Here is a 20807-nt window from a genome sequence, read left to right on the forward strand (position 1 = left end):
CCACTCCCTGGGCCAAGCATATACAAACCATCACAATATCTGAAATTTAACTTTAGCACACAAGCTATAAATGAAATTATTAGAGTTATCTTGTCTCCCATTGTTTTGTACTGGCCTTTTGACATGAGTCAAACATGTTATAGTTGGGAGTGCATCTCCCTTCATTTAGCCAGAACACAGGGAAAAGTTGGGGAGGGGGAGATATGTTCAAATGAAGGAGTTCACAAATGTTAGCGACTCTATTTTGTAAAAAGTGGCCACATGCCTTACAGAGGACTCCTCTGGCAAATCAGTCATTGATGGTAACATAATTCCCTGGTCCCCCACCAGCATGCTAGGGAGTACTACAGTCCTTTGAAATGTCATTTGGACCATCTGAAGAGCCCTAAGGGGTTTCTCCGGGATAGCTGATAATTCTTTGATTGAGGGATGGAAAATGTATTTGTACAGGGAACACAACATAGGTATGCTGCTTCCTCCATGATTAAATTTGATGTTAGAAATACTGTGTTCTTGGTAGCAGTTTCATCCGTGGTACACCTGTGCGTATGCATGTGCCTGACTGCCCTTACCAGCGTCTACTGTCTGCTGATTAGAGAGGCCTCTGCCAGCTTCCTCTCTGTGGTCCCTGTGACATCCCAAACCGTGGCTAGCACTTAAAAACTGACCCAGACTCTCAGTTCTCCAACCTCCCTACTTCCTCCCAGAAGCGCTATTCTTGTCAGAGGTGACTCTGAATCTTGGTGCTTGGTGGTGGGGCTAGGGGTAGGTGCTGTTGTTTTTTTGGAGACAGGGTTTGTCTGTGTAGCCCTGACTATTCTGGAATTTACTTTGTAGACCAAGCTGGCCTCAGATTCATAGATCTGCCTGCCTCTGGGATTAAAGGCGTGCACCACTCTGTCTGGCTCATACCTCAGAATGTATTATCAGTACTTCTTGCCAGTGATTGTAAGGAGTAGCAATATAATGCTTGTAAAACGACAGGTGCAAAGAAAGAATTTCAGTCCTAAGTAAGCCCTGGACACTCTCCCGTGATACGGACGGAGGTGGCAACAGCTAAGTGTTGCTTCTGTAGCGCTTTAGATGGGGTGTGGTCGGATACGAAGGATTTCATGCTTGCCACTGTTGAGCGATATGCTCTTTTCAATGGCTCAGGCAAGCAGTGAAAGGATCTTCCCCTGGAGCCTGGCTTCATACTTTTGTTCATGTGTATAAGCAAAAAGAATTCGTGGGGAGCTGAGTGCTGAGTGAACTTGACCTCCCTCTCTCTGAATTTACATTTATTAGGCTTGAGGAATGGCTGGGTACATGATCTTGGGGGTGGGGGTGGGGTCCTGGGTTATGCAGAGGCTAACCCTGAAGCAGAGGCAGCCCAAGGTTGGGCTATTAGAGATGCTGTCATGGTCACATCACTGTTACAGTCAGTCTCTCTTCTACTCCTGCCATTGGGGATGAGCGAGGGGGAGGTTAGCCCAGGCTAGGTAGCCTGAGCTGCTATCCAGTCCTAGAAATAGTGGCAGTATCCCGGGTTCTCTGCTGAGTGCCGATGGATGTTCACTTGCAGCCCTGTTCCTAAGCTGCTTCGTTGGCTCGTCAGCACTTTCTGAGATTTCAGGTCAAGACCAATGTGACTTTTCCTTTAGTCATGAGTCTTACTTAATGTGGACTCCATAGCAGCAAACTTGGCCTGCCTGCACTTAAACCAGTTCATGGGGTTGGAGTGAGCCCGCTAGAGAAGTCAAGGACTTGACTAAGATCATTAGCCCATCGGTGTAGGACAGAAGATGTGTTAGGGTCATCAGGTCTACACTACTTAGGGATGGGACCAGTTCACTTCGGGCTAAGCATGGGCCACATGCTTTCTGGTTAGGGATTAGAGGGCAGAAGTGCCGTCATTTTCCTCCTGTCTGCCTCATGGGCTCCATGTCTAGCCTCTCCAGCACCTCCTCCTGTGTTCCCGGACCTCCACAGGGCTTTTCATTGTTATTATTGCTGAAGATTACATCATGTCATGTTTTATACTTTATATCGTGACGAGTTATTTTCCTTCCCTCTAGAATAGTGTTTCTCAACTTGTGGATCGCAACCTCTTTGGGGGTCAAATGACCCTCACAGGGGTGGCCTCGGGCCATCAGAAAACATATATTTACATTACTATTTATAACAGTAGCAAAGTTACCATTCTAGAGTAGCAACGAAAGTAATGTTATGGTTGGGGTCCACCCAACATGAGGAACTGCAGTAAAGGGTAGCAGTGTTCAGGAGCATGAGAACCACTGCGCTAGCGTGATAGTTGACCTTGGGGAGTTTATTTTGTTCAAATTTTGCAATATCTGGTTTGTAGTTGGTACTTAAGAAGGTTGTTGGATGAAAATATGACTCTCAGGAGCCCTCAGCCCCTCACCTCTGAAGGGTATGGGTGATGTTTAAGGTGTGGTAAAATTCTAGGAAGACCATGTATAAGAAGGAGGCTTAGAAGTTTCCCTACTGGGCGAAGAAAGGGAAAAGGGGCATGGAGATCAGTATACTTGTTTTAATGGAGACCGTGAGGGTCTTCTGTACGGCAGAGGCAGTGAAGAAGAAGGAAGATTCCAGAGAGCCATCTGAGAAGGAAATAGTGAGGCAGAATAGAGGTAGTGGATGAGGACAAGATGTTGCAAATGATTGAAGTCTTTGTCAGGTGACAGGTGACTGGGTGATAATCAGCATGGAGGTGGGGCAGGATGTCCCTAAATGTTTTAGATGCAGGATCCCACTCCAGGGTAGCTGCTGTGTAGGGAGCTGCACGACACCCTCTCTCTCAGGTAAACGTGGTTGTGGAACAACTTCCCCTGGAAGCTAATGCTTCAAGGTAGAATGGGTTAAACTGTGACATCCCCCACCAAGGATGTGCCAAGCCCCTCGGCCTTGATTAGAAAAGGAGTTTCTACAGATGTGGTTAGTGATTTCAAGATGAGATTGTCACCCTGGAATCAGGAGTTAGGGAGGCCTGAAAGACAGTGGTTTTTTGTTTGTTTGTTTTTCAGTTATCAGTTTATTTTATGTCTGTGGGTACATGTATGTCTGTGTACATGTAGGAGTTGTGATGGTTTCAAGTTTCCACGTAGGAAGCTGGGAATGGAACTTAGCTCCTCCTAACTGATGACCCATCTCTCAGGCCTGGGTGTTCTTACAAGAGACAGAGGGGAGAAAGCAGACACGGGCTGGCTTTTGTTGCTCTAAGTCAGTGCTGTCTGACATTACCAGAAGCTGGGAAAGACAAGGAAGGGTTCTCCTCTAGAGCCCTCGAAGGAACCTCAGGCTCTCCAGCCAGCCCCAGATTGTAGGCTCATCTTCAGAGCCAGAAGGATTGGCTCCTGTTATCTTGGCCTATAAGTTTTGGGGTTGTTATGGACCTTCCAAGGCTCATGTATGTGTGGTGCTATGTCTGGGGAATGGAGGGGAGTTTGGGAGTTATATTTAACTGTGATCTATTATCTTTTCTGAATTTTGTGTTTTAATAAATCTTCCTTATTTTAATTTTAAAAATATTCTTACATTTTTGGGTTTTCTTGTAATTTCAAGTTTTGGAATTTTTCTTTTTCATTATGTAGTTTGTAAGTAGGGTGTGTGTGTGTGTATGTGTGTGTGTGTGTGTGTGTGTGTGCAGTGTGCAATAGACATTGAATTCCCATATAGAAAACAAATTGTCCCAACATTTCAAAAAGCTGATTTAATAGCATAAGATAATCTATTAATGGATCTGTCAGGATTTATTGAATTATTTACTTATTGAAATTTGTTGTGTTTACAACTTGCTGTTAAAATAATGTTGAAGTATATATGCTCACACATAAATCCATCGTTACATGCATTTTTTATTATTTCCTTATGATGGATTTCTGGAAATGCCATTTCTGGGAATGGCTGTCATAAAGCTTGTTGATTTCTGTTTTGAACGTTCATGCTTTCTCTTCCCACTGCAGTTATGAAGTTAGGATAACTTACTGTAGGCATATCTGGCTGTTCGTTTGTCAACAGGATCATTTAAAAATTGTCTATCTGGTGGTGAAACCTGGTGCCTTATATACTGTTTTATATACATGTCTTTGATTATCAATGAGGTTAAACATTTTTTAAAATTTTATTTCTTTTTAAAAATTATCAGCCAGGCATGGTGGCGCACGCCTTTAATCCCAGCACTTGGGAGGCAGAGGCAGGCGGATTTCTGAGTTCGAGGCCAGCCTGGTCTACAGAGTGAGTTCCAGGACAGCCAGGGCCATACAGAGAAACCCTGTCTCGAAAACAAACAAACAAACAAAAAGAGTAGGAGACTTTCATATCTCACTCTCCTCTTTTTTGTATTTACTTATTTGTTTAGCATGTGGATAAACATGAATGGATGTGCACTATATGCAGGCAGTGTCACTGAGACCAGAAGAGTCCCAGGTCTCCTGGGACTGTCATGTGGGTGCTGGGAACAGAGTCCTGGTTTTCTGGAGGAGCAGCCAGTGTTCTTAATCCCCCCTCCCATCTCTCTGACCCCTCCCTCCATGGTTGTTTCTGTTCTTTTGTTTGTTAGTTACAGCACTCTGGCCTGACACTCACTGTGTAGTCCAAGCTGGCCATGAAACCACAGAGATCTGTCCACCTCTGCCTTCTGAGGGCTGGGATGCAGGTCATGTGACACCGCACACAGCTATCTTGAATCCTTAATCTATAATTTAGTTTGTATTATAACTGAAATGGTGGTCTAAAGGATAGTCCTTTACATCCTAATACATCAAAATGTGTGTGACAGCTTGCCACTACTCTAGCTAGATTGATTTAGGGATGGGGGACACTGGAATTTTGGAGTTTGCCTTTCTGATTACGTTATTGGAAATGTCATCCTTTGAAAGTGGCATGTGTGTGTCCACCCCTGACTTAGTTTTGGGATAATTTGCATTTTGATGTCACTTGAATTTGGACAACTCAGAAATTATCTGTGAACCCATTGGTAAAATACTTTTATGAGGCATGCAGAATGCTGTGAGAAACACTAATTTATCACAAAACTCACTCTCTGTATCTGAAATTAGATTGTAATTGTTTATTGTAGAAAATTTAAGTAAGCCTATTTGTGTCTTTAGTATGGTTGAGGGTGCAGGACCACTGTAACCCAGGCTGTCCCCCTGGCAAAACCAAGGCACACGTCCATCTGTAGAATCATTTCCATTTTTTTTCAACCTGGAAGTTCTTAACATACAACCCGGGCAATGGGACACACCTTTAGTTACAGCACTTGGGATGCAGAGCCAGGAGTATCTTTGTGAATTCAAGGCCAGCTAGGCCAGCTAGGGTTGCATAGGGACCTCCAAACAAACAAACAAACAAACAAACAAATCATACAGTTTCCACTGTAAAGTAGTTCTTATGGGGAGAGCATAGAGTTGCATGTCTCCTAGCTGTCAGAAGGCCTAACCAGCCACAGACACAGCAGGGGAGGAGAGGCCCTGAGGAGTGAAGCCAGAGCCTGGAGGGCTAGGACAGGGGGGTCTGGCTGTTTCTCTTCCTTTACACACTATCTTACCGAAGTTAATGTGCGCTTTCCTGTGTTCTGCAATGGCCTTGTGGTATTCTCATTGAAAAGCTGGATATTCAACAGGACATGTTTAAAATAAATTACATTTAAAGGAGCTGATTTTATTGGCTCTTTTTATATTGTGTTGCCTATTGTCTTCTGCTCACTGGCTGTTGACAGTGGATTTATTTATTTATTTATTTATTTTGATCAAATAGATTAAGGAGCTGAGTGAAATAGAATACATTGAAAATCTTCCTATCCTTCGAGTTCTCAATCTGCTAAGGAATCCAATTCAGGTGAGAGTTTGTTTCCCTCAGGGGTAGGGGAGGGGAGAGGAACAGGGGCCAAGTCTTGGAATTTTGATTCAGCATTGATTGGGAGCATCAGGAAGGTGAATACAGCCCCCAACTTCCCACCCCTCCGAAAACAATTACGACAGCTACCACTTCAAACAACTTGTTTTGGAAAAGTGAGATTGTCTCTCATGGCCAATAAACTGTCAACTGCCCCAGTTCCCCTAAAGCCCACATTTGAAAGTCACTTAGTTCATGGTCCTTTAAGACAGATGGTGGGTGGAGCTAAACATTACAACAGAGAATTGTAATTAAAATTGTAAAGCAGCATTCTTTTATATCGGAGAATAAAGAGCCCAGAGGTCCAGACAGAATGTGGTTCCTATTTTATAACAGGGAAAGCAGATGAATTCATTTATAAACAAACACTCTCACAACACGCTTTGATGTATGCAAGAGAAGCTTTAAAATGCTCCAACTGGTGTTTAATAATCATACAGGTTTCTGGGGTGCAGTGTGGCGGTCCACTCACACATACAACACGGAGTGATCTAGTCCTGTGTCTCTGTGTTGGGACCCTAATCGAAGATGCTGTTACACATTTACTTCTCATGCATTCCCGTCTGTGAAAGGCATCTTACACCCAAGGCTTGCTATTCAGGGAGAGAAGCATCTTATTCAAAATAAACCCCTCAGTTACCGCTTTAAAGTCAGGCCATCCTAAGAGCAGTCAGGGAATAAGGAGGAACCTGTTCCTAAGCAATTGACATTTTATTACTGTAAGACAAGTTCAGAGTGATCCCAACTAATACAAAAGAACACAATAAATAATCAACCCATAATGAAATCATAAGAAATCGTCAAATGTCATTATTTTCAGTAATGAAACTCCTTGGCTTTAGTAGAGAAGGGTTTGGCGTCTTAGATGAGCTGCCTGTGTCTGTGGGCTCAGCCTCGACACCAGAGGATAATCCTGCCTTCCCCGCGTATCTCACAGAGATTAGTGAGATCCGCACATTTGAAGAGCTTTATAAATTACAGGACACATTCTGTAGCTTGGTTGTTAATTGAAGGGGGCCTGACGGACGTGAGAATGCTGAGCCCTGTGTTGGGGTCTGGAAGGCAGGGTCATGGTAGCAAGTGTTGAGAGAGGCCCCCGAGAATAGAAGATTGGCACTTGCTGACCTGGGAAAGAGGAAGGCCCTTCAATAGTCCTCTTGTTTTAAACAGATCAAGCCCGAGTACTGGTCCTTCGTGATATATATGCTGCTGCGACTGACAGAGTTAGACCAGCAGAAGATTAAGGTAGAAGAAAAGGTAGGTAACCATGTTGCCTCACGTGTTTTCTGGTTGATACATTCAAAAGTGTCACGTGCTTACAGCAGGACATGTAACCAATCAGTGAGAAGCAGAGCAGTATGCAAATTAATTCTTCATTTAGAATCAACTTCCTTGTCCTAGGATTTGCCAGCTGAACCCTCTGTTAAGCTGAGCAATTACAGGTGTTCCATGGGTACAACGGGAAGTCTGGCATCGAGGAGTCCAGGTACCCCTCCTGCTGCTCATGGCTGGTTTGCAATATGTATAGCTTCCCTACATAACCACAGAGTCTGAGATTCTACCTATGTCAGATTGGAAATTAACAGTGAAATACATTGCGCCACACTACGGTGCTTAAATCACTTTTCTAATATTGCGATTTCCTTAATGCTGCTCTTTCTGAGGACCCATCAGATCCACATAGCTCCAGAGGAATGAGCCATGGCATGCTGGCCAGCACCTGAGTCCCTCCTTCCCTCCCTCCCACAGCTGTGGCAGGAATCAATACCTAGGAGGGGTTTCCTAAACCAGATCCAATTTGAGACGGGAATAAAGGAATGTATATCAGTGGGCACATATTCCATCCCATAAATGTTTCTGCAGCCCAGTCTAGAAATAGTCCCCAATGCTTCCTCATCCTTGTCTCCACGCCCTGGGCCATGGGTACATGCCTCTTTTAACATTTTGTAAATAGAATCAGAATGAAGGTCACTATTAAGTAAAGGGATAATGTATTTAGGAGGGTAGTAAAGACAGAGAGGCCTCTACACCAAGGAAAGGGCCTGTATCCATGGCTAGAGAAAGCCAAGGTAAGGGGGTGCAAGTCTGGGAGAATGTGAAGGGGTGGGAACAGTTCTGGACAAGGGGACATCAGGAAATGGCTCTCTGGTGTCAACTACCCAGAATCTTACACAGCAACTTGGTTTTCCTTCTTCTTGAACTACAAGTTGGATTGTTTATTATATTAAAATTAATCCAGCACTTCAGAAATTTTGTTTTGACTTTTTTCTTTAGCTCATCCCAAACCAAAGAATATAAAGAAAAAGGATAAAAGGGACTCCTTAACTTTTTACAGTAACTTTCGTTATTGGGATTTTAGGAAAGTTAGAGTTGACCAAAGAGACTGCGTGCAAGGCTGGGGACCACGTGACTTACCTTGTCAGTTTGATTGTGTATCTAGGAATTACACTAAGGGCAGTCAATCCTTGTTCTTTTGAGAAACAAACATGTCTCTCTTTACTTTTCTAATTCTGGAAAAGGTTTTTGCAGTGAATAAGTATGACCCTCCCCCTGAGGTGGTTGCTGTCCAAGATCACATGACCCATGTTGTCAACAGCATGTCGCAGCCACAGAGGATCTGGGACAGGTATTTATTAGGGCCGCACAGATAGAACTGGGGGGTTGGGAGGTGGTGGGGGGGAGAGCAGGTAAGTAAAAGACAGTATTGTCATTTTCTCTAATCCTCTCTTCTGTGACTCACTTGGTCCCCATGGCAGCTGCTTTCTCAGGGCTGGAGAGATAGCTCAGCATTTTAGAGCACTGGGTGTTCTTCCATGGGACCTGGGTTCAATCCCAGCACCTACATGTCAGTTCATAACTGCAACTCCAGTCCCAGGCAATCTGACATTCTCTCTTCTGTTCTCCATGAACACCAGGTGCACACATAGTACCCAGATGACATGCAGGCAGAGCACATTAAATAATACAATTCTTTTAAAAAAAATTGTTTATTTATTTTATGAGTACACTGTAGCTGTCTTCATGCATACCAGAAGAGGGCATCAGATCCCATTACAGATGGTTGTGAGCCACTATGTGGTTGCTGGGACTTGAACTCAGTACCTCTGGAAGAGTAGTCAGTGCTTTTAACTGCTGAGCCATCTCTCCAGCCCATTTTTAAAGATTTATTTATTTTTATTTATATGAGTACACTGTAGCTGTCTTTAGACACACCAGAATGGACATTGGATTCCATTACAGATGGTTGTGAGCCACCTTGTGGTTGCTGGGAATCAACTCAGGACCTCTGGTAGAGCAGCCAGTGCTCTTAACCGCTGAGCCATCTCTCCAGCACAATTTTTTTTCCAAAGCCCTTTATTGTCCTCTCAGAGGTAAGGGACCAAGTGATCAATCATGGCCTGTTATCGTGTACTTGAATGTGCTGTTCATTCTCCCTTTGGTGACCTAATGGTGATCTGATTCTTTTCTCTATCATGGGCACCTTGTGTCTAGCTAGCCTGAGCCAAATGTCAGTGAATTTGAATTCTAAAATAAAAGTGTTAATTTTTCTGCCATAGAATAGAAACATAGGCCTTTATCTCATTAACAGAATTAATTATTATTATTATATATTTTCTTTATTTATATTTCAAATGTTATCCCCTTTCCTCATTTCCCCTCTGAACCCCCCCCCATCCCATCCCCGCTCCCCCTGCTCACTAACCCACCCACTCCTGCTCCCCTGTCCTGGCATTCCCCTACACGGGGGCATTGAGCCTTCACAAGACCAAGGGCTTCTCTTCTCATTGATGTCCCACAAAGCCATCCTCTGCTACATACGTGGTTGGAGCCTTGAGTCCCTCCTTGTGCACTTTTTGGTTGGTGGTTTAGTCCCTGGAAGCTCTGGAGGTACTGGTTAGTTCATATTGTTGTTCCTCCTATGGGGCTGCAGACCCCTTCAGCTCCTTAGGTCCTTTATAGCTCCTCCATTGGGGACCCTGTGCTCAGTCCAATGGATGGCTATGAGCATCCACTTCTGTATTGTCAGGCACTGGCAGAGCCTCTCATCATTTATAAACACATTTGTTACCTTTCTTGTATTTGATGAAGAACTTGAAACTAAAGTAAATTCTTCTTTTTTTAATTTTTTTATTACGAATTTTCCTCATTTACATTTCCAATGCTATCCNAANAGTCCCCAATACACCCCCCCCACTNCCCTACCCACCCACTCCCACTTTTTTGGCCCTGGGGTTCCCCTGTACTGGGGCATATAAAGTTTGCAAGTCCAATGGGCCTCTCTTTCCAGNGATGGCCGACTAGGCCATCTTTTGATACATATGCAGCTAGAGTCAAGAGCTCCGGGGTACTGGTTAGTTCATAATATTGTTCCACCTATAGGGTTGCAGATCCCTTTAGCTCCTTGGGTACTTTCTCTAGCTCCCCCATTGGGGGCCCTGTGATCCATCCAATAGCTGACTGTGAGCATCCACTTCTGTGTTTGCTAGGCCCCGGCATAGTCTCACAAGAGACAGCTATATCTGGGTCCTTTCAGCAAAATCTTGCTAGTGTATGCAATGGTGTCAGCATTTGGAAGCTGATTATGGGATGGATCCCTGGATATGGCAGTCTTTAGATGCTCCATCCTTTCGTCACAGCTCCAAACTTGTAAATTCTTCTATTAGCTGCTTTTGGCCATGATATTTTATCACAGCCTCAGAAGTCACTAATACAGTACCATACACGTTCACGTTGCGCATGGGTCATATTTCCCTCAGTTAATCTTCTCTGGACAAATCCTCAAAGATGCACCCAAAGGTGTGCTTCACTGATATTCTAGGCTTGCTTTCTCAATCCAAACAGGCTGAGCATCATAGCTAACCATCACACCATCAATTGTAAACCCTTCCTTAACGGTGAGCAGATGTTATATACCCCTGCCAGAGAGCATCCTGTGAATTCAGACTTCTAGGGAGTCCCTAGAAGGAAGCCCAGCTCACCTCAGACTGGTCCCTTCCAGAGCCACCGTCAGCCCAGCAGGGAGGAGCCACCTTGCCTGGCTGTGCACATGATTCCCGTCTCTCACCTCCAGATCCAAAGACAGATTTACCACGGTTTCTCCATTTCTTTTTGAACAGTCTGCCAGAGCAGATGGCCATTTATGCCATAAGTATAACATAGACGTTCTATCAATACCCAGAGGCATTTTAAAAATACTTGTAAAACTCTTGGATATAAGCACTTTTCTTCTTCATGTGGTGTTCGCTTCTGTGCCTCACGGTCGGCTTCCCACAGAGAGTAGAATGTTTTATTTCACAATCCAGGACATGGATATTACATATAATGTAATCATGTCGACACTGACAGGTTTGCATGTTTATGAGAGCCCTCTGGGTGAGATGACTTATTCTTCCTTTGTGTACATCAGGAAAGTGCATTGGACTTGGAAGAAGGTCTCCTCTCTGATTTGTAACGTGGCTATTTGATGTTTAAGGTTGTATTTATGTAAGAACATAAGACAGCAGTGTTTGGGAAGCTTATATTTCATGGTCATGTCTGACTGCCAGACAAACAAGGGCAGAGGCCATGCAGGTCAGGATGGCGAAGTATAGGGCACCGTTCACAGTTCTGCATCAATGGCTGCCGTGTAGCCCAACCATTGCCTTTCCTACTGTGCCAGGACAGAGCAGGCCCTGCAGCTGGAGTAGGGTACCAGCCGCTGCTGGCACCTGGCCCTGTCAATTGTATGCTGCATTGTTAGAGAATCAGTGTCCCCTCACCTGATGTCACTGGGGTGAGGATGCCTGATTAAGATAAAGACAAACTGTGAACAGCCTGGTAGTCACTGGCAGCTCCTTGCTCCGTAGTATGGCCAACTTCCCAGAATCATCTTGTGCATGCTTTGTCCCTGGCATGTTCTGGCACTAGGCCTTTTTTAAAGAGGCTTTGGCTTTGTTTGGGGGCTACTTTGGATATAGTGTATGCTTTCATTTGTATTTATTTTTTGACTTGTCTAACATTGTTTTTGTGTGGTTGATTTGTTGTTGTTTTGTTCATTTGCCTATTTTCTATATTTGTCACTGTCTTTTTTTTTTTTTTCTTGAAAATGTACTTTGAGGGAGTCAGTAATACCCATGCAATTGTGGGAACTCTGTGCCTTTCCCCCATATTCCGCAATGGTGGTTCCCTGTACAGGTGTTAGCCAGGTGCCCAAACTAGGAGACTGACAGGGGGGCCTCTGAGACCTCAGGCTTCTGCAGCCCCTCAGGCGCTCCTGTGTGTTCAGCTCCATCTTGGTTCTATGCAGGTTCATTAGGTCAGTCACCTGAGCACCACTCTCAAGACTTAGCAGTGTCACAAGTGTCCCCTGGGTGCCTTTAGATAGCTGGAACTTCCTCCCCTCCTGTCCTCATCTCTCATCTCTGCCATCTAGGGATCGACTCTCACTGTATTGTATTTATTGTCACTTCAAGAAGATGTGTGTGGATCATACAGAGTAACCTTCCCAAACTGGCACCCTCTCGCCCTATGCAGGATTCCTTCCTGGAATTTCGTCCATGTGGTTGAATTCGTTTTTCATTGCTAAGTAGCATTCCAGGGCATAGGTTTGTGGGCATTAATTTAACCACTCACATGTGAAAGGTTATTTGGGCTGACTCCAGTTTGGGATAATGACACTGTGAATATCCATGAGCAGGTGTTTGCACATGTCAGTTTGAGCCTGTTGTTTCCAGTGAGTACTTAGGGCTGTTTGGAGGTTTTCCTGACCTCAGATCCATTAGATGGCACCGGCTGCTTCCTTGTCCTGCACAGGCTCCAGTACCAGAGACACTTCTGTTAGGTGTGTTTTCCACGGGCATTTGTCTCCAAGATTTCCCCATTTTTATCCATATCCATAGAGATTAGAAACCCTGCTCATAGCCGGGCATGGTGGTGCACACCTTTAATCCCAGCACTCGGGAGGCAGAGGCAGGTGGATTTCTGAGTTCGAGGCCAGCCTGGTCTACAGAGTGAGTTCCAGCACAGCCAGGGCTATACAGAGAAACCCTATCTCAAAAAAAAAAAAATCATTTTTCTTTTTAAACATGGGGTCTCTTTATGCAACTCTGACTGGCCTGGACTTTGCTATGTAGACCAAGTTAGCCTTCAGTGCACAGAGATCTTCCTTTCTCTGTCTCAGAATCTGTGCTGGATTAAAGGAGTGTGCCACTAGGCCTGGAAGAATTGTATTCTTTCTTCAGTTTTCCAGTCTAGAGTCATGTTCCAGCCCTTCCTTTCCTTTGAGCAAGTCAGCCTGCCTTTCTTTACCCCAGCTGGTGTTAAACGAGGAATGATAGAAACAGCCTCCTTAGCTCTTGTGGTCATTCCATGAGGGCTGTGTAGAGCACAGAGAGGAGGGCCTGGCGTGCAGTGACTGCTCACATGTGACATCCTTCACTCTGAAGCCTGCTTGGCATGCCTGTGTTCCGGGGCAGCAGACATGGAGTCTAAACACTGCCCCCAGAATTCACCCACTTTGCTCCTTGATGAGTTCCAGGAGGAACCGATTAGCAATCAGGACCTAATGTGTCCTTCCATGTTTTTCCTCTAGAAAAGCTTGGTAAGGTAAATTGAGGTAAATTTGTATTTTTACATTAGTATCTATCCCTTGAGTGTTATTTTTCCCCCAAAGGTTATATTTCATGTTGTATATCTCTGTGTGTGCCCAAGTGCACATATGTGTGCACCAAGTGTGCGTAGGTGCCTGTGGAGGCCAGAAGAGGACATCAGATTCTTGTGGAACTGGAGTTATAGTTGGCTGTGAGCTGCTGGATATGGCTGTTAGAAACCAAGCCTGGGTCTTCTCGAGAGAGCGGCAAATGACATGACCCACTGGTCTGTCTCTCCAGCCCTAAATGTTATTGCGGGTAGATTATTTTGGGTATATTATGAGCATTCAGCAAGTGCTCATTAGTTATGACTGTGATGCAGAAACTTTAGCTCGTGCAGATGGCTAACACAGGGCATCTCTGCTGGATCTCATTGCAGCACCCTGCCGAGTCTGGATGCCCCTTATCCCATGCTCATACTAACTGGGCCTGCAGCTTGCGGGAAACGAGAGCTCGCCCACCGCCTCTGCAGACAGTTTAGTACTTACTTCAGATATGGGTAAGTTTGCCTGTTGGCATGTAAGTCTGGGAGAATAGTCCACCTTGTTGGGAACATCAACGTTTCCTTCCACCAAGTTCTCAGATGTTGCAAAATCTCTCTGTTTTGAGCAAATTCTTACATAGATGCAGCAATTTCTGTAAGTTATATTTAAAAACTAGGAGTAGTAAAGAAAGTGAAAGTTAGGTAGATGACAAGTTCTCACAAGTCCCAACTACCGTGTACCCTTGAAGGTCATTTATCTCTACAGTTGGATTGGGATGATTTCGTGGTCTTATGGAATCTTTCTTCTCCTGCTGTCCTCACTGATGTAGTAAAGATGTTTATTGAAGTTTATTCCATTTACAGAAGAACTTAGCAATTAGCCAAACGAGACAAAAGATTTGTCTTCGATGAGATAAGTAGTAAATATGTTGGTGACCAGCCACCAGCCAAACAAGTAAGCAAGCAGGGCACACCCATTGCTTTGCATACCTTTCCCACACAAGGTCTGTTAGCTTCTTTGCCACTTACTCTACTGTAATCTACCCTGGGCTTTATTTGAGTTCTTCAGATGCTTAAGCTAATGCAGTGCCAACTCAAATCATTCTCCAAGATCTGAAAGTACTGGTCTTCCTGATTGAGCATAATGGGGTTTGAAGGCGGTATCCTATGGACCTGCTGTTGTGCGCCACTGTTCTCTGGGGAGAGGTGACCAATGTCCACTCCTTCCAGGTAGAGAATCTATGACAGACCAAAATGGTAATTCCACCAGAGACCAACTTATTGAACCAGTAAGTTTATTGGGGTTACTTATACAACTCAAAGGCAGTTGCCTCACCAAAACCCATCTCAGCAAGGAGATGACTCACAAAAGCTGGGACCTTCCCCGATCCTGGTTCCACGGTTCCACGGTTCCACGGTTCCACAGTTCCGCTTGCAGGCCCTCAGCATTTCTTACTACATATATAATCTCAGGGAAATAGAGGCCTCAGGGAGCAGGGGTGGGTGGGGTGGTGGCGTGCTGATGGGAGCTCTGCTCATGAATCTTGTGTCTGGAACTTTCTGGAACTTTTTTCCTGAGTCGGAAGGCACCTCCCCGTCAGGACTCCCTGAGTCTTAATGAGCTTCCCTTGGGAATGGAGTGTTTCAGTTAGGAGGGAATTGACATACAGTACTTGCAAGGTCACAGTGTGGGTCACACTTCCGTGGTGGTCTGTCTTCCAGGGACAGCCTTCCCCCAGCTGGGCCTGGAACACAGGCTGGCCACTCTGGAGTTCCTTGCCTCCTCCCCAGAGGTGCATAGCAGCAGAGAGGGGACAACCTAAGTGTTTCCTGTCTCTTCCTGTCCCTTCCCTCAGGTGGCTCAACAAGCTCAGGGTTTCCTGTAGCAAATGGAGAAGATGGGGTGGGGGTCGGTGGGAGTGGGGGTCGGTGGGGGACGTGGTGGGGGTACAAAACAAAACAAAACCAAAGGAGACATCTGAAAAAAAACCAGCCTACTAGACTTACAAGAGTTTTAGAAGTTTCTGGAAATCATATTTAGAATTGAACTGTGATCTTCTGACCTGTTTCCTCTTTAGCCTTTATATGTGGCAAAGGATTTACCTTGTAATTAATGGTGAATGCCAGTGAGTTGAAGATGTTACTATAAAGCTATGTAGGCTAGTAAGAAACGTGAGTCTCTAATGCCGTTACAGAAACAGCCCCTTCCTGAAGCTGTACATGCTCAAGCAGTGCAAATACCATCCTTAAAAGGCCCATTTACTGAGATACTTAAAATTACAGCACACATTTGGACATTTCTAGACATAAATGCTATAGAATAGAAATACCACAACGTTACAAAAATAAGCTAAAAGTTAGCACTTGCCTTAAAAGCTTAGCTAGCGGCCATTATGTTCAGTGGGGACACCCAGCCTGCTTCCAAAGATAAGCTGAGCACAGTGAATGAAAGGTCAAACTAGAGGTCAAGGGTACACACTGACCATTGTGCCAGGGTATACATTTGGAACCTTTTAGCAAACCAAAGCCACCTAGGGAACCAGGGCTTTCTCTTGTCCCTGTCACGTCTGTGGCAGCATCTGGCAATAGTTGGTGGCCTGGTCCTTTTTATTTATTACTGCTCTTGCCAGAGCATGTTTGGTCTGATATGTTTTTGGAAATGTTTATTGATTTACCCTCAAGATTTCTAATGCAGTCTGCTCTGATGTTCTTATCTGGCTCAATTACTCATTTCCACCCAATCCCATGTGTCCCTTATTCAAATGCTTACCCATCCTGACTCTATTGGTTTACTTAGTGTCTTTTTCCTTAGTGTCTAAGCCCAGGTAGATGAGTGGCCACCTCAACCTTGTTTACCAGTGAGTTCTAACTGTCTAACATATGACCAGGTACTTAATATACATATAATAAATATTTATTAAGTGAATAACTAATTGAATAAATGGACAGCTAGGTTAATGGCTATGTATGCAAATTTAGCTGAAATGACAGCAACTGGAAGTATTGATGGCTTTCCCGATGGCTCTGTGGAGAAATGGACAGATGGATAGATTCATCCATCCATCCATACATACATACATACATACATATATACATACATACATTCATGCAGTGAATCTTTACTGAGTTGCTCCCATGATCTGGTCCCTGATGATACAGTGAGAAACAGACGCCTGAGGTCATTTCCTTTGTGCAGTGTATAACCTGGTAACGAGCTGCCGCCTTAACTCATGGACTGTGCAGCATTTGTGCAGGTGTGAGGTGGCAAAGCCCTCAGAAAGAGCTTCATGGCTGTTCTGCTGGAGCTGCCGCTGACTTTGCTCACAGTACTACCAACTGCTCCAACACCCCCCCATCCCCCACCTCGGAGAGTCAGAAATTGGTCCACCTACTGGTCTCAGCATCTTCATGGAGGTAGAGAGCCAGGCTCGTCCCATGGCAGATCATTCTAAGAATACCACCAAGGTCTGGGTCAAAGTCCATGTCCTTGGGTCACAAAGAAGGGCACTAGGTAGCTAATGATTTCATCCCTTGAGAAAGCCAAGATAGGCCTGCCATTCTACAAAGCTACTTTGTGATTAAAACTGAAGCTGAACCAAAGCACATCTTCAGAGACAAGCCATTACTTTCACTTACAGTTTCTTTTTAATGTTTCTTATCCAACGTAGATTGTAGATTTTTAATTAAATGAAAGCAGGCACAAATACAATCTTATTGCAACATTTCCCCGGCTATTTACTCGTCTCTTCTTCTCTCTTATTTATTTTCTTTACTTTGGTGGTTTTCTTCTTAAAATTACATGCACCATGATCAAGACAATCAGGGAAATTCTCACATGCCAACTTGCATGTACAGATACATGAAGAAAGAGCATGATTCTGTTGTATAACCAACAGTGGAGGGCAGGGGTTTTCTTCCGTGGTATTAGGCTTTGGTTTTACTGTTTGTTCTTGGTTTAGAACTAGGCCAGATGCCATTTCTTTACCAGTATTAGTTACTGGTGGCCTAGAGATATAAAGGTACTGCTATTACCATACAAGCCATGACCTAGAAATGTGTTGGATGAAGAAGGCCCCACCAAGACCATCGTCCAGTCTTAAGGCCAGTCATGTGATCTGAAGCATCCTGAAAGAAAAACTGTTCTTCCCTGCATCTCTGTTTTATAATTATCTCTATCTTCCTTAGTTTTCTGTGATATTGACTATTAAATGTGCTTTTATTTTTAGCATTAAAGTAAAAAGACCACATGCTGTTTAGCTGCATGAGATAGCTTAAGGTCATTTTTCTCTGATGTGTCCCTTTCTACAAATGTAATAGCCTTGTAGCATGTCTGCTTGACTTATTCAGTAATACGTAACGGTCCATGCACCGATGATAAAACTGAAACGAGGAAATATGGGCCCCATCCTTCTGGCTTCATAAAACAGTAAGTGTTGGATGGGATTTACGTAGGAAATATTGTCTAACAAGAGACTTGGCTGAGTTCTGTAAGAGCCCACGACAGCATAGTGGGCTGTAGGGCCTGATGGAAACACTCTCCTATTTAGGCACAGACACACTTTGCTAAGAGAGAGGACACACCATAGAACAAGTCTGAAGGCTAAGCTTGAAAGTGGGAAGGCATGCAGACAAAAGGCAAGGCTAGGCAGATGACTACAAGTGTCTCAGCAGGAGCAGGATGTTGCATATGCCAGCAAGATTTTGCTGAAAGGACCCTGATATAGCTGTCTCTCATGAGGCTATGCTGGGGCCTGGCAAACAAAGAGGTGAATGCTGACAGTCATGTATTGGATGGAACACAGGGCCCCCATTGGAGGAGCTAGAGAAAGTAGCCAAGGAGCTGAAGGGGTCTGCAACCCTATAGGTGGAACAACAATATGAACTAACCAGTACCCCCAGAGCTCATGTCTCTAGTTGCATATATAGCAGAGGATGGCCTAATCGGCCATCAATGGGAGGAGAGGTCCTTGGTCTTGTGAAGATTATATGTCCCAGTACAGGGGAATGCCAGGGCCAAGAAGCAGGAGTGGGTGGGTTGGGGAACAGGGTTGGGGGAGGGTATAGGGGACTTTCAGGATAGCATTTGAAATGTAAATGAAGAAAATATTTAATAAAAAAAGAAAAAAGAAAAAGAAAATTGGAGACAAGAAGACCAGTTTCGATAAAGTAGGCAGGTGATGCTGGCCCGAGCCAGGTAGGGTATACTCACCAGAAGGTGAGCACAGTAGTGGCTTCATGGAATCCCTTGTGCTCATGATCCCTTCGCTGTGTCCGCTGATCTCCTGATGTGTATTTGCCCTGGGTGTGCAGACCACATCGTTAGCCTACTCAGAGGCGTGGGAATGCCTGGGCTTTCGTGTCTACATGTTGAGAGAAATCACAATCTAGCATATCACCATGTACTGAGTCATGCGTTCACAGCCAAGCTCCCTGAATTAGCACGGGGCTTGCTGTCCTGTCACTGTTTCCTGAGGCACTCAAGTCTCCAGAACCAAGGTTTTAAATCTGTGCTTCGAGTCTCACTGAGACGGTCTACTTCCCCAACCAGTGGCTCACTCTTTCTTCTTAGATAGCTTTTCTTCCTACCTAGCCTTATCCTAGCTACTTTAGAATGTTATTAGGGACAGCCATCCAGATGTCCTTCCTTCCCACAGTGTCCTTTCTATGGGCATGGCTTGTTAGCTGTTTCAATGACAGCCCTCTCTAAAATGCCAAAGTTCCCCTCCGTCCTTTATAACTGGAGATGCAGCCCGTGCTTAGTCTCCAGCCTAGTCCTTTGGTGGCAAAGTGCAACCACCAGGGAGTGTGGCTCCCATCTGAAGCCATGACTTAACCAGGATATTACTAGTAAACTAATTAGCAAATAATAAAGTCATAGAAATACATGTTTGGAGGAGGGGACAGATGCTGACGGGGTGGCCCAAAGAAATCCACTTAGGTTAAAGTTGGTGCTGCTGCTCCTAAGTGAGCTTGGTGAAACATCGGGATGTCTTTCCTTTTCAGGGTGTTCATATTCAGGCAGCACACACACACACACACACAGTGCAGGTGTCTGTATGTAAAAATCGGGATGACAGATGGAAAAGCCCACAGGTCATCGCAGGTCTTTCTTAATAGAAGGTCCCTCAGCCTCTGTCATCCTGGTCTCCACATCACTGAAGCCATTCCTTTGTTTACCTGCCCACTTGCTTGAAATTGCTTCTTTGTGTAGTCTCTGTTTAGAAACCCTTCACAGCTCCCTGCCACTCAGTCCCTTTGTTGGGAAATGTAAATTCAACATAGCTTGTAAAGACTTTGCTGAGGGTGCACAGCCTGGGATGCCAGGCCACAGACTTATCCTTCCCGACTGTCAGGGACAGCAATAGAGAGAGAGGCCCAGGTCTCTGCCCAGGCACAGAGAGAAATGCCAGTGCATTCCAACAACAAAACAAATGTCACTGTGTTTTTAACATGTTCTCTTTTGGCATCTACCATGTAAATGTAACATTGAGACCTGAAATTTTCCTGGTATGTTTAATTCTTGATCATAATAGAAAGAGAGCAGCCATATGAATTTTAACCATCTCTGGTTCTGACTTGTAACATGGAGGCTTTTGAGGCTCAGTTTTGTATTTCCTAATTAATGTGTTGTCACAGAAGTTGACTGGAGCCATCCTGGTATGACTGTTTAACTCTGCTTTTAAATGCTGTGCAAAATAAGAAACCATACCTGCTCTGTGGTCTCTTCTTTCTCTTTTGTAAATGAATCAGCATGTCAAGCATCTACTGATTCTCCTCTCCTATTTCAGAGCTGTTAGATACTCTAAACTTCAGTCTTATTCCCAGAACTTACTACTTCGAAGGCAGAAGGCTAGGAGATCTAGAGTCTTGGGGAGTTGCGAACTCTGTGTTCTGGTTCTGGGGCCATCACCAGCCTGCAGGGTGACCTTGGACAGGTCACCTTTGTAGTCACCTTTATAATGGTGAGCTTCGCAGCTGTGCACCTCACACCTTTCATTTTCTCTTGATGTTACAGTAATTATAGTGAATGCCTACAATGTGCCAGGTGTTGGGAATGCAAGGACAAACTAGAGGGCAAAGGTCTTCCAGCTAGATAGTGTGCTGGGACGACAGGAAAGTTATCAAAGGAGATTTCAGAGTAAGGGTGTGTGTGTGTGTATCTGTCTGTCTGTCTGTCTGTCTGTCTGTCTGTCTGTCTGTCTCTGTGTGTCTGTCTCTATGTGTGTCTGTCTCTTTGTGTGTCTGTCTCTGTGTGTGTGTGTGTGTCTGTCTCTGTGTGTATGTGTGCATCTGTCTGT

The 20807-nt window shown here is 44.6% G+C and overlaps 1 protein-coding gene across 1 annotated transcript in view; it reads left to right on the plus strand.

The window, feature by feature from the left end:
* Lrguk (leucine rich repeats and guanylate kinase domain containing) overlaps positions 1–20807 on the plus strand; it is a 104340-nt gene that overhangs the window by 34284 nt on the left and 49249 nt on the right. Inside the window, exons 8-11 of the mRNA XM_021165014.1 lie at positions 5761–5841; positions 7069–7155; positions 8418–8524; positions 13906–14025. Of these exons, the coding sequence (XP_021020673.1) occupies positions 5761–5841; positions 7069–7155; positions 8418–8524; positions 13906–14025 (395 nt within the window). The remainder of the gene's footprint in view (positions 1–5760; positions 5842–7068; positions 7156–8417; positions 8525–13905; positions 14026–20807) is intronic.

The sequence above is a fragment of the Mus caroli genome, chromosome 6 (assembly GCF_900094665.2).
Source record: "Mus caroli chromosome 6, CAROLI_EIJ_v1.1, whole genome shotgun sequence".
Taxonomy (NCBI): domain Eukaryota; kingdom Metazoa; phylum Chordata; class Mammalia; order Rodentia; family Muridae; genus Mus; species Mus caroli.